This window comes from Cyprinus carpio, chromosome A18 (assembly GCF_018340385.1).
Source record: "Cyprinus carpio isolate SPL01 chromosome A18, ASM1834038v1, whole genome shotgun sequence".
In the NCBI taxonomy this organism is placed as follows: domain Eukaryota; kingdom Metazoa; phylum Chordata; class Actinopteri; order Cypriniformes; family Cyprinidae; genus Cyprinus; species Cyprinus carpio.
Genome location: NC_056589.1, coordinates 21,029,745 through 21,044,741, shown reverse-complemented (window position 1 = coordinate 21,044,741; position 14,997 = coordinate 21,029,745). Strand labels below are relative to the sequence as shown.

General features: G+C 36.6%; 1 protein-coding gene across 1 annotated transcript in view; it reads right to left on the bottom strand.

Moving 5' to 3' along the window:
• The window catches only part of LOC109110510 (zinc finger CCCH domain-containing protein 18-like), a 30,837-nt gene extending 16,244 nt beyond the window's left edge, over positions 1-14,593 (bottom strand). Inside the window, 9 exon segments of the mRNA XM_042775826.1 lie at positions 8,498-8,787; positions 9,426-9,537; positions 9,686-9,715; positions 10,097-10,260; positions 10,578-10,673; positions 10,777-10,937; positions 11,274-11,358; positions 12,290-13,185; positions 14,541-14,593. Coding sequence (XP_042631760.1) covers positions 8,498-8,787; positions 9,426-9,537; positions 9,686-9,715; positions 10,097-10,260; positions 10,578-10,673; positions 10,777-10,937; positions 11,274-11,358; positions 12,290-13,174 — 1,823 coding nt within the window. The 5' untranslated portion in view covers positions 13,175-13,185; positions 14,541-14,593.
• Positions 14,594-14,997: the final 404 nt, after the last annotated feature.

Genomic DNA, 14,997 nt, shown 5'->3' with positions numbered 1-14,997 from the left:
CAAAGCTAATGTAGTAATTCCAAAATCATGCAACATTTGCTAGTTGCAGAGGCTTTATTTCAACACTGCATATACAAGTTTTATGAGGATATTAAAAAAAATCCTACCTTGAAACCCTGACAACGTGTGATGCATATAGCACAATTACAATCATGAAACAAAATAACTGCTATTCCATGACACTGAGAAAAAAATTACCTTTAAAGCAGGTTTTCTGTACAATTCCTGTCTTCATCAGGTTCAGGTAAAGAGATCTCAAACTCTAGGTGGTTGAGTCAATTGGTTAAGCTAAAAATATTTCTGGGCTGTGCAAAACACACAAACAATATACACTAACAGTCAAAAGTTTTTAATAATTAATCTTTTTAATAATTAATATTTTTAATCTTTTGAATAATTAATCTATATATAATTATATATATATATATATATATATAAGGTTGGGCAGAACATTCGTATTTAAATCATCTTTTTTGCAGTTTAATATTCAGTCTATGTGTGTGTGTGTGTGTGTGTGTGTGTGTGTGTGTGTGTATATATATATATATATATTATATATATATATATATATATATATATATATATATATATATATATACATAAAAATATATATGTAAAATATATATTATATATATATATATATATATATATATATATATATATATATATATATATATGTACTGACCTGCTTTTTATTTATTCATCAAAAATAAGAAAAATTCTATGAAATTCTGTTATACAGTAAATTCCATTTTTATGACTGGATTCCGTACATGTTTTCTGCTTCGCGGAAATCACAGGGCCCTACTAATGTAGCAAACAAATATTATAAACTTGTTATTTACTTAGCCTTGAGTCTCTCCAACTAGGTGACAACATAGCATTAAATCACCATTATATATATATATATATATATATATAATATATATATATATATATATATATATATATATCCAGTGTTTCCCACAGCCTCAAACTCTATTTGTGGCGGCATTCCCCCGCCCCCATATATATGCAAATTCATTTTCCTGCCAGCAGGAGGCGCTTTAAGAGCGGGAGAGATACAGGATTCTCCGGTAACGGCTGCAAAGCAGCGCTGAGCTCACAAACGCTGCCTTTATCAAGCATTACATGCAAAATGAAATGAAAAATTAAATCGAAAATTTAATCGGTTTCCTCTGAAATACAGTGATATAAAAACACCCGCATCGGTTTTTTATTTTGAAACGTGCAGTGCTCATGTTTATTCAATGAATTCAAAGCCTTTTGGAAAATCTTTTTGTGGCGGTCAGTTTTGATATTGTGGCGGCCCGCCACAAATAAATCAATGTGTGGGAAACCCTGATATATATATATATATATATAATATAAAATGTAATTTATTCCTGAGATGGCAAAGTTTAAAGTCTTCAAAGTCTTTAATGTCGCATGATCCTTCAGAAATCATTTTAATATGCTGAGTTGGTGCTAAGTTATCTTTAATTATTATTTAAAGGTGACCTATTATGCCCCTTCTACAATATGTAATATAAGTCTCAGGTGTCCCCAGAGTGTGTCAAAAATACCCACGGATCATTTATGTTCATTCCCATGAATCATTTATTCCTGTTTTGCAAGGAAGTAGAAACACGCTGTTTTTGTGCATGTATCTTTAAATTCAAATGAGCTGCTGCTCCCCGCCCCCTTTTCCAGAATAGGGCTGTTCCTTCACATATCCCATATAATATAATAAAATAAAATAACATCTGGTTGGTTTTGATTATCATGTCTACCACACTGAAATCATGTGTTTTAAAGCCATATTAGTTTAAACTTCTGACATATGGTTTTCTGAGCGAGCAGAAAGCATCTGTCACGCGGCATGCGAGTACTAAACTAAGTTCTTTTTTTTAATGTCTTATTGCGCTTAATTAAAAAAACAGTCTGTGAAGGTAAACAGCTGGAAAAGAAATTGCATGTTTATATTAGATCTGTGTGGCAGCAGTGTAATATACAGTAAATAAATAAATCCACTGCTCTCGTCTCCTCTGAAGTTGGGACTCTAAATTGTGTTCTGTGCAGCTAACGATAGAACAGTTAGCATGCTTTGCTCGGACTTTGCCATGGCGCTACAAGCTGGTACACCTTGCGGAAACAAAGAATGGCGGTGCCGTGAATGGAAACGTGCAGATAAAAGGGGGGTGATGTTATAATAAGATCCCTTTGACACATCACAAAGGGAGCAAAATCTGACGAGTTCCGTTTTTTTTTTCAGACGCATGCAGAAAAAGGCTTACTAAAACAAAGGTACTGGTCTAATCTTTTTCAGGCTTCCTGGGTTGGTAGATGCACAGGGGACCCGATTATAAAACTTAAAACAGAAAAAGTCATATTTTCATGATATGTCACCTTTAATTTAATTTAATTTTTGCCTTTTGTGAAAAAACTTAAGAGACTTCCTTTAAAAACATTAGAATAAATTTTTTTATTATTCCAATCTTTTGACCGGTAGTGAGGATAAAAGACACATATCTGATACAACACACATTCACAGCACAATACACAATCCTCCAGCCTAGTGTGAAGTTATTATGTACACTGACAACAATTTGCGACCAATATAATGTTATTTAATAAAACATTAAATTGGATCTGAGTGGTGCTAAAGTAGTGTTATCACCCATAAGCAGACAGGTACACAAATAACAATGCTGTATAAAGTATCAAATCAGATGTGCTCAGTGGAACTGAAACTCCATGTTTTTATAGATCAGTCACAAGGGCAGAAGTATGACCGTGCAAGTTTCAAGCTGAGCTAATTGTTCACACTAAATGGGTTGTATGACATTTAGAAATTTGAGATGCAACGGTGTTCTTTGAAGTCAAAACAAAACCAAGTAGGCGTGAATCTCTCCCTACACTGCCTGGTAAAAGACCAGTAAGTATCATGGGACATATTCACATACATGTCACTGTCTCCTATTGTGGAATTCTGAGAACACAAGTGAGCCGGAAATGTGTCCTTGTTGTGTGGGATTTTGGCTTAATTAATGAAATGTGAATCTCCTTTTTTTATCTAGAGAGCCGACGTGACAGAGGGTCAAAAGAGCAGCACTGTTGTGGCTATGAGATACAATCCATCCTGGAAATTTCCGAAAAAATGACCATAATCAAATATGCAATCTGAGTCTCTGGTTATGCAATTGAATACAGCAATGAAGAAATTACTGTGAAGTAGGGCTGCACGATGTGTCGTTTAAGCATCGATATCGCGATATACGAATCCACAATAGTCACACTCGCAGGATGTGCGATGTAGGCTGTCGTAGTTGATCCGTTATTCATTAACCGCACGGGCCAGCTGCTCCCCGGCCCTTGACGAATGTGATTCGCGGATTAATTGCACAGCTTAACCATCATAGAGTGAAAGTTTATCATTTGCATATGTTTTTAAGTCCTGTCAGTTTAACAGGGCGCAAATAAGAACGAGCAGAGAGAGAGCGAGCGAGCCCCGGCCGCGCGCGCGCTCATCTTCACCGTCTTCAAACAACACGAGCACTGTCTTGCTCTCTCTCCCTCGCGCATATTAATCAAAATCAATTGACACGGTGGTGTCGAACAAAAATAAAAAAAAAAAACTATCCAGTGATGAAATGTTTCCTGTGTTGTCAAATCTTGTGCGATATCCTAAACTGCCGAGATAATTACACAACGCGTGCCGTACACGTCTGATTCGCGAACTAATGATTCATTTGACACCGATTCATTTTTAATGGATGGTTTAAACAACTGACCTGTCCAACACTGAACTCACGAGACGTCTGAATTGGTGTATAAAAAAATCTGTAACACTTTACAATAATATTCTATTTATTAAACTATTTAACTACATTATTTTAACATTTACTATTATTAAACTGCACTTCTACAACATTGTTGATTTCAACATTTAGGCTATAGCCTTCATTGTTGAAATCAAAAGTTGTACAGGATTTTTTTAACATAGTTAATGCACTGTGAAGTAACATTACCAAACAATGAACAGCTGTGTTTTTATAAACTAAGATAAACAAAGATTAATAAATATAGTAACAAAAGTATTGCTCGTGGTAAGTTCATGTTTAGTTAATATGTTAACAATTCAAACCATATCCTAAAGTTACAAACAAATAATTTATTCTAATTTAAATAATACTCTGATGTTTAAATCATTTAAAATGAGAATGTAAGTGTGCTCACCCCAGTTTTGTTTAGATTTCATATCGCAATATATATCGCAGAAAAATAAAATATCGCAATGTCATTTTTTCCCAATATCGTGCAGCCCTAGTGTGAAGGGAAATAAAACAGGAGACCAGTGCTTCCCGCACACAGACTTTACCTGGGTGGGCCATCCAAGTATATTACATCCATCCAAGTATGAATCAATGAATGGAGCATTTATATTTTGGTAACATCTTTTGCTTTTCATTATTTTTTATCCTCTTATACTTTTTATCCGCCCGACATGATGAAATCATCTGCAATCAATTTAGAGGCTGTTCACATGTCACATCTAAAAATGCATTGAAAACACCGGCTACGCCACTTTCCCTCCTCTTTCAAAAGCACTCGGGAGCTTGACCTCCAGTGGCGTATACCATTGCTAAGCAATCACGAGACACATTCTCCATGAGGACAAAAAAGTTTCAGCTAAGGATAAATAGATTTCAAGCCCTTGCATTAACCCTACTACTAGATATATTTATGGAGAAGAGAAATAATAATCATAATAAAACGCCTGTACAGCTTGCTATGATCAGCTTTTCGTCCATATTGGCTGAGCTTTTGAACTCTGTTTGAGTGCAATTGTAACGCGACCCATCTACATTTAAAATAATGAACTTTGAGCAAAGATTATAGAATCCCCTTAAAAGTGACTTCGACTTGAGCGTGCAAAAGACGCAATGTGAAGTGCCTACACAATTTCATGACCTGCATGTTCGGGTGTGCACGAATTGCATTTATAAGAGCAGTTGGCCACATCCAGAAAAAATTTATGAATCTCTATGGGCCTCTGCTGGATTTATTTGGTTAATTAAACTTTTTTAAACTGTATTTCCTACAGTAACCCAGCAGATGGCAGAATTCTGCCCCATCACCTAGATCAATATCCAGAAAACCAAGGTGTAAGAATATCGATACAAGTGAGTATATCGCGATATTTTGTTTGGCGATACTGTATCGATTCTCAAAAACATAATATCGATATTTAAAAATAAAAACCTTGTGTGTTAACATCCACTGTGGGACTGTGGCGCTGCCTCGGTTCTGCCGCTTGCCGCGACCCGTGTAAAGAGGCTCGCGTGGGGCAACAGCCATAGCGGGGGTCCGCGCCGTCGCCCCGCGGCTTGCAGCTTTCTCTCATTTTGGGGGCATTTTGTGCAGGTGGTTTTCGGTTTTCGACGGGGAGCAAATTTAGTTTGACGTTTGACATTTATTAGACATTCATTTCATAACGTAAGGTTGAACCCACTGATGGCAGATGGACTATTCTGACAATGTCTTTCATACTTTTCTGGACCTTGACAGTGTAATTTACTTGGCAGTCAATGGGACAGTCACAAGCCTCCCAGTTTTAATGCAAAATATCTTAAAATTGTGTTCCAAAGACTAACGAAGTTTTTACAGGTTTGGAAAGATATGGGGGTAAGTGATTAATGACAAAATTTTCGTTTTGGGGTGGAGTAAACCCTTTAAAGTTTTTTTATTTTTATTTTTTTTTTTATAACTTAGTATTTCAAATGCATACTAATGATTTAGTTAGGAAAAAAAGTACTTCATATCCCCCTAAACACAGCATAATCTATATCACAATTTGTGCCGTGGGTAATATGAGGATTTTCCACCCGGCTGCCACCGCAAGTATATTTCAAACCTGTGGGAAACACTGGAAGACTATTGTGATAATGTCAGAAAGACCAAAATGCCGGAAGATTCAAAATGACCCCTAACGTGAAAAGGCAACTTGCATTGTGCTAATACAAGAACAGTCACCCTGCAGTACTTTCAACACAGAGTTAATGGATATAAACATGGTCAAGAGTGAATTTGGGCCATAGGTGTGTAATTTCATTTTAATTTTATGTTCTCTGGGGGCTTAAACGTAACATACCAACAAGGGCTGCACGATATTGAGAAAAAATGACATTGCGATATTTTTATTTTTCTGCGATATATATTGCGATATGAAATCTAATCTAATTTTTTCTTACAAACAAAAATGGGGTGAGCACACTTACATTCTCATTTTAAATGATTAAAACATCAGAGTATTATTTAAATTAGAGTAAATTATTTGTTTGTAACTTTAGGATATGGTTTGAATTGTTAACATATCTATAACTAACATGAAAAACTTACCACGAGCAATACTTTTGTTACCATATTTATTAATCTTTGTTTATCTTAGTTTATAAAAAACACAGCTGTTCATTGTTTGGTAATGTTACTTCACAGTGCATTAACTATGTTAACAAATACTGCACAACTTTTGATTTCAACAATGAAAGGCTATAGCCTAAAATGTTTGAAATTAACAATGTTGTAGAGGTGCAGTTTTAGTAATAGTAATGTTAAATAATGTAGTTAAATAGTTTAATAAATAGAAACATTATTGTAAAGTGTTACAGATTTTTTTTTATACACCAATTCAGACGTGTCGTTGAGTTTCAGTGTTGGACAGGTCAGTTGTTTAAACCATTCATTAAATTGAGTCGGTTCAAAGGAATCATTAGTTCGCGAATCAGACGTGTGTACGGCACGCGTTGGGTAATTATCTCAGCAGTTTAGGATTATCGCACAAGATTTGACAAACACAGAAAACATTTCATCACTGGATAGTTTTTTTTTTTTTTTTTTTTTTTTTTTGTTTCGACACCATCGTGTCAATTGATTTTTGATTAATATGCGCGAGGGGAGAGAGCAATACAGCGCTCGTGCTCGTGTGTTTGAAGACGTTGAAGGTGAGCGCGGCGCAAGGCCGGGGCTCTCTCGGTTCTCTGTCTCTCTCTCTTGCTCGTTCTTATATGCGCCCTGTTAAACTGACAGGACTTAAAAACACATGCAAATGATAAACTTTCACTCTATGATGGTTAAGCTGTGCAATTAATCCGCGAATCACATTCGTCAAGGGCCGGGGAGCAGCTGGCCCATACGGTAAATGAATAAACGGAATCAACCACGACAGCCTACATCGCAACATCCTGCGATGTGACTATCGTGTATTCGTACATCGCGATATCGATGCCTTAAACGACACACATCGTGCAGCCCTAATACCAAACATACAGCTATAATAGATACAGCAACTACAAAGAAGAACCTTGTGCTAGTGTCTTTACTTTGAATGCGTGAAAACAAAAAAAAAATATTAAAATGGAAGTATTATTTTATCTTCATTTTTACCCACTAAATTTAAGTTTCAGTTACACTTTTTAAAAGATGGACTTTCAGTACCAGAAATGAAGATTTTGCATACTCATATTAAGCACTATTTAGAAAAAAAAATGATACGAAAAAGAAAACTTCTCGCTTAGAAAAGAGCCAATAAGAAAAAGCATGCAAAACAAAAAAACTGCTGTTGTGTTAGTGTCAATTAAAATCTGAACTTGATCCTATCACAATGACAGACCAGCATGCAACAAAGGGGAATTTAAATCACTGAATTTAAAATGCAGCAGTCTCTGTGAATGATTACACAGACACCACACCACAAAAGAAAAGAGTGGAAATGCATGTAGATTTTGTGGTCAGAATTTCCATCCCAAACTAAGTACCAACTGAACATGAACTTTACAAATGGCACACACTTCAAGTCCATTTATTGCAGCAGACTTTGAAGGTGCTGTTTGTAGGATTGACACAGAGTGATTGGTTGAAACTAGGTATTGCAGTCCCAAATTCAAATATTGGAGAGGGTTTTTTTCACCTGGCACCTCCTCCTCAGACTTGATGCACATGCGGGTTGCCAGATTGACGACACAAGAATGAACACACTTGACGATGAATGAAATGAAATACGCTGTGGTTTTCTGCCAACTGGCAAACTTGTGAGAGAGCGAAATACAATTGGGTAAACTGGCAGTGGGCAGGATTGACAAACCAAAACAAAGACAGATATTCCGGCCCTGAAAGCGCACATTTTCAAAGGAGAATAACTGACTGTAGCATTGTTTTTCAGATAAACCAAGTGTTACTTGTTAACTTAGCACGTTTCTTAAATTCCTGCAAACATATTATGGTATTTTTATGCTTTAGTAGAGTCAAAATCTTACATTCAGCACCTTTAAATGAAAATAACTTTACAGACTAAAAACCTGTACACCCAAAAGGTTGCATAGCAGCCGGGCAACCAAATTGAAAATGGATTGACACATTTTGTGATTTTAGTACCCATATGCATCAGACAGTCTGTGACCTCTTAGCATCCCACCTAAACACTGATTCAATTATCAATAGTAGAAACTTTAAAACTCACCTGGGTGGCATGTTCGGTGGTGAACGTGGTTTGAGTGGCTTCTCCTTCTCATCCTTCTTCTCCCGTGGCTCTCTGGGAGGCCTCTCTCTAGGCCGTCCACTTTTTTCGTCCCGGTTTCAGATGATCCCTATCCTCCTTTCTGCGCCGGGTCTCTTTCTCTCCCGTTCCCGTTCCCGCTCTCTCTCCCTTTCTCGCTCTCTCTGTCTGCGCTCCCGCTCACGGTTGTCTCTCTCACGCTCCCGTTCCCTCTCACGGTGGCGCTCACGTGGATCTCGTTCCCGCTCTCGGTCCTGATGCAAACAAAAAACGAATCCCAGTTGTTTAGTAGTACAAATACAGGTACATATCGCTCAGGAACACTTGATTCTGATTAAATGCAGCACTGAACTGTCAACCTTTTTTATGATAAACGTACATTAATGTCAGTTATTCAGTGTTTCCCATACATTGATTTAATTGTGACGGCCCGCCACAATATCAAAACTGACCGCTACAAAAAGATTTTCTAAAAGGCTTTGACTTTATTGAATAAACATGAGCACTGCACGTTTTTTTTTAAAATCGAAACCCAGTGCGGGTGTTTTAAAATCACTGTATTTCTAAACGAAACCAACTGTCTTCAGAAAATTTTGGATGTCATTTTCATTTCATCTTGATAAAGCAATGTGAGAGTGCTGCTTTGTGTAAAGCGTTACCAGGGAACTTCAATCTCTACCACTCCAACAGCGCCTCCTGCTGGCAGAGAATGAATTTGCATATATATGCCACCACAAATAGAGTCTGTGGGAAACACTGGTTATTTAATTTGACCTACACATCATTTGCATGCACACTGTAAATATTTAAATGACCCGGCATCTGTAACTTAAAGCTCTTTGGTAGAAATAACAGTAAAAAAGAAAAAAAAGTTACATTAGTATGTACTCACAGGGTAGTATGGCAGTGGGGTCTCTGTGTACTGCACTCGGAAATTCTCATACTGGCCTCCTCGCCAAAAAGCGTCCATCTCATAATCATAGTATGGGTCACCATAAAGATCACTACCACAGAAATGGTTGTTATTAATTTGTACAATTGGGAGAATGATAAACTGAGGTTTAAATAAATAGTGAGCGTACAAGTTAACACTGTATTTTTGGTTTACACTGTATTTTTTTTTTTGGGGGGGGGGGGGGGGGGTTTACTCACCCATAACCTGGATCTCTGAACTCAATATCACTGCAATGCAGAAAGAGAAAAGGGGAAAAACATTAAAGTATGGGTCAGAGCTTATGTCCATGGGCTTATTTTTTAACAACAAGAATAATTTAGCATAATTAATAAAACTGACATGAATTATTTTTTTCTATTTTAAAATGCTCCTGTGGTGTGACAAATGATTTTTTATCAAGAACAGAAATTCCACATAGTCTAAAAAATACCTAGGTTATGGAAACTAATATGCATAGAATTATCCAAATGCTATTAACAATAGTTTTAGATGGATGACAATTACGTATGTAAACTAGCCACAACCACATTTGAACTTCCACAAAAAAAAACAAAAAAAATAAAAGATAACACACTCACTAATTTTTCTGATAATTCATTGTTTCGTACCCAGCATCTCTGATATCTCTGGTTATACGATAGCCGCGTTCCCTGAAGAAGTCATTTTCTTTGTCAAAGTAGTCTCGATCATCTTCACCTATGGTTACGGTGAAACGTTTTCCTTCCTCAAAATCTGGTTCCTGCTCTTTACGAATGGTGGCTTTCTTCAAAACCTAAGGGAATGTTTTTTGAAAACAAGCTAGATCAAGGCTTTCTGTTCAATTCAACTGACAACTTCGACTAACAAATCCCCCCCACAGTAATGAAAAAGCATCGTATTTAGCATAGTATGACTATCAAAATACATATATCATGTTATCTCAGTTTTACAAAGTTGCCACTTTTGTGATTACAAAGCCACTGCAGTAGTCACTACAGACTTATTTGAATAGATGAGTTCCCCTGAAAAAACCCACAGACAATATAACATTACCTAGAAATTAAGCTTTTTAAATTGTCGACTCAAAATGTACGGTGGTGATATCTGTACCTCTTTGGCATGTCTAAGGCCTCTTTCCCAGGCGCTCTCCACCGGAGGATCTAGAGGAGGTGGAGGGGGAGGCAACTCTTCTACCGCAGGGGCTCCCTGTAAGAAAAAACAAGATTCAAATGTTGAAATTGAAATTTAGACCTAATTTTTAATCAGGAAGAAACAAAACAGTAGAAAATTAATTACAAAGGGTGCATACCCAGGGACTATCAGGTATGAGGGGGTGAGGTCCTCCTCCTCCCCCTCCAGGAGGTGCTCCGTTAGGAGAGAAGGGATCTGGCTTGGAGATGAGGGAGTAGTTGCCTTTATCATTGACTCCTGGATGGATGAACCTACAGATCATGCCCCATGTGCAGTTACCTGTCAGAGACCACACAGAAGCAGAAGATATTTTAAAAGATATAAGAAGATATTTAAAAATATATTGAGAGTTTTAACATTTTCAGATAATGACATCAAAGCATCAACATCAAAACCACCCACTGTTTTGAGTATGTGCTCTGAAGACAAATCTGCTCATAGGAAATACACTGCATTGAATTTAACTCCCCCTACTGTTGAAATTTAGGCAAAAGTCACGCTTATCAAATTTGAACAATTTTCCTTGATAACACTCTGTCGATTATCACCTTGGACTACATGAAAACACCATTTTAAATGTAAACCATTCAGGAAATCACATGAATGAACTACAACCTTTCATGAAAAACCTGCAGATGGGTCGGGGTCTGATCTTCCTGTCCATGGGGTCCTTCACCTCCCCCTCTTCAAGATCATCATCCTAAAAAATTAACAGAAAAACTTACTATACCACTTATTAGTGACTGGTTATATACGTTTTTTATTTTTTTTTAAAAATTCTAAACCAAAGTTAGATGATTTACTTTTAGGTAGGTGATTTTTTTTAAAATAATTTATTTTGCAAGGATAGATTAAATTGCTTATAAGTGACAGTACATACTTTTGCAATATAATTTTTTTACTTATTTTATATATATATATATATATATATATATATATATATATATATAAAAAAATCTGGAAAAAATGTATCACGTTTTCCACAAAAAATATTACGCAGCCCAACTGTTTTCAACATTGTAAATAAGAAAATATTACTTGAACACCAAATCATCTTATTAAAATGATTCTTAAGGCTCGTGTGACAATGAAAACTACATTCCAAAATGTACTGAAATAAAACTGTTTTATTTTAAATTTTAATAATATTTTACAAATTCACTGTTTTCATTGTAATTTTAATTAAATAAATACAACCTTGGACTTTTTTCAAGAACATTAAAAAATCTTGCTGACCCCAAATTTTTCAATAGTTATTCTATATTTTATTTACATATTATCTTAAAAAGTCAATTAGGTGATCACTTCAAATTCAAAGTTAAAGTATTTTCTAATTTAGCATTCAGCAGTGTCATTTCTTTTCCATTCTAGAAAAATTCAAAGATACTGCATTCAATTGCTCCCTCTACTGTTGTGGCCTGGTCATTCAAAAACAAAATTCTATGTATCATGCAAAAACAAACGTATCCTTGCGTTCCATAATTATAAAACTCTGACAAGCAATGGGTTTTAGCAGCAAAAAAAAAAAAACAATATGTAAAAAACTGTAATAACTTGCTCTGCAGTGGCGAACTGAGATTAAACAGCTCCAATTTCCATATGCCAATCACAAATGATTTCAACATACTTACATCTATCTCTCCTTCATCAATCTCTCCATCATCTTCCTCTTTCTTTTTATCACGGAATGAATCTCTCCTGCCTCCTTCCCTCGAGTCCACAGATTTTCTCAGCTGTGTGTCTTTGTTATCTGGAGGCAGAATTGGTTTTCTTTCCTTTCTCTTACGTCTTTTCTCCTGCTCTTCATCATCCTCTTCCTCATCTTCCCAATCTTCCCTGGCGGGACCCTTCTCAGCCTCGTCCTCATCAGGTGCAGCAGCACTCGGCTCTTCTGGAACCCCTCGTCCATAATCCAGCTCATGTTCATCCAGGTCTCTGGACACGGAAGATTCATCCTTCAAATCACTCACTACCATCGGCCGCCCTCCTCCGTCGTCTTGTCTCTCTTCTTCCTCATCATCCTCTTCATCAAGCTCAGCACGGCCGAGGCCAGACTTGGTGGTTGCCTCATCCTCCTCGTCTCGCTCCTCTTCTGCTGGGGTGAAAGGTCGCTTGTGTTCTGGCCCTGGCGAGTCAGGATCAGGTGATCTCGGCGTCTCAAGGATCTCCTCTTCAGGAGACTGGCTAGCATTCTGTCTGCTTCTTCGGACCGTCAAACCGAGGTCTTGTTGGTGGAAATCTTCTCTCTCCTCCCTGTCCATCTTGTAGTCGTCCAGGTCTGACACATCCTCAGGATCTTCTCCTCCAGCTGCTACCCTGTCTCCATCCTCAAAGTCTGAGTCTCCTCCACCCTCCTGTACTTCATTTTCATCATCATTCAAAAGCTCACTGTCCGAAACTCCCTTGTTTACTTCTTCTGGGGACTCGGGCGACTCCAGCAGCTCGTTTTCGGAAAGACCCTTCTCCTCCTCCTCAGGAGATTGTGGGGACTGGGTGGGGCTCTCGGGCGTATCCATCAGGAAGAACTCTGAAGCAGACATTTAATATCAGCCAAACAGTTAGTACAGAAAAAAAGTCTAAGTTAACAGACCCTCTAAGACCCACTCCACATAATTACAACACTTATTAAAATAATACCTATATTTTTGTAGGTATAGGCCTACGTGGGAAAAATCTAAACATAAGAAACTGAACTTTATCACAGCAAAAGTTTTCTACACCAACTAGTAACACTGCACTCACGGACACTCCTGGAAAACCTAACACATTTATAACAATTTAATAAATACTTATTTGCATTGTAATATTTTAATTACCATTAATGTATTATTTTTAATAAAAATGTATTTATTAAAACACAATAACATTCATAATAACAACATATTTTGTGATTAAAATATGCCTTAAAAATATTGAAATCCTAAAACTAGTAGCTTCCTAAAACACCACCTACAACAAATTTAGCAAATATATATTTTGCATGTAATTAAAAAAAATAATGTATTATTAATTATATTAAGTAATAAATATTCATTTACAAAAACAAAACTTATACCATATATAAAAATGATAAAACAACAAAAATAAAGTCAATGCTTAAACCCTCAAGTGTTGACTTGATAGTAAATAGTAAAAATAAGATGGTGTTTGTAAAATTACAGAAAACAAGCTTTACTTCGGTTGATAACTTGCATATTAAAATGACTTTCAGAACACTTGTCACTTTATTCATATTTGAATGACAGTCTAATCTCATTTGACAGTCACAAAGCTAACAGTTTGTATTGTATCAACAATAACTTTAATATCAATGTTCTTTAGGTGAAATCTATACCATGATAGCTTTTATGTAAGGTACTTCTGCAAAAAAGTCTGTATTAAAACGAATTAATTACCCTACTAGTTCTTCCATAACAACACCCCTATTAGCCTGCTAACGTAAAATAGCTTAACCGCATTCAAAACTTTACAAATAAACAAACTTTTCCATACCACACAAAGGCCAATCATTGAATCATCTGGAACTTGTTTACCTTCTCAGATTTAAGGCAATGGATTCATGAGACGGAGGCCGACGCATGTCTTACTAGCCGCTTTATCTTTAACGGGAGAGCTCGTTGATGGCGATGCGGCTAACAGGCCCGAATCCTGCCCGCACACTACAAAACGACACCATTTCCGACACTTTCCGAACGATCGCGCCGTTTAAACGCCGAGGCTTGAGATTAAACAACACACACGTTACTTTCTAAGTCTAAAATCGCGAGTTACGGCGTTGCACGATGTTTCTTCGACGCACACTGGCTAATATCTCATGCAACATTAAAGCGCTCCCTTCTGCACAACACACGGACATCGCGTATTAAACACACATTCGGTCACCTTTCAAACCACAGAGTCTCGGGGAGACAGGGTCTCGGTGTAGGGAGTCACCCGGGTCTCTTTCCTTGGGGTGACTGTGTTCAAAACAATGAGCGATCTGTCTCGGGGATTTTATTTTTCTCTACCGGAGAAATTCATAAGCACCGAACTACACCGTGAGAGCGGCCATTACCCAGACGTCATCAATGCGCGACCAGATTATTATTTTTTTCTTTGCATAGAATAAACTTTCACAAACAAGTAACAGAAAGGAAATATTATGAAATTATTATTAGGAAACAATGGAAAAAATAAATATGTTAAATAAACTATACATAAATATACTGAAGTCATACAGGAACACATAAAATAATTAAATTATTATTTAAATATATTTTTTCAAAAAGCAATATTCACTTCTATAGGGGTAGAATATTTTGTGAACGCATCTTTAATTACAGCCTACAGTGTGCCTCAA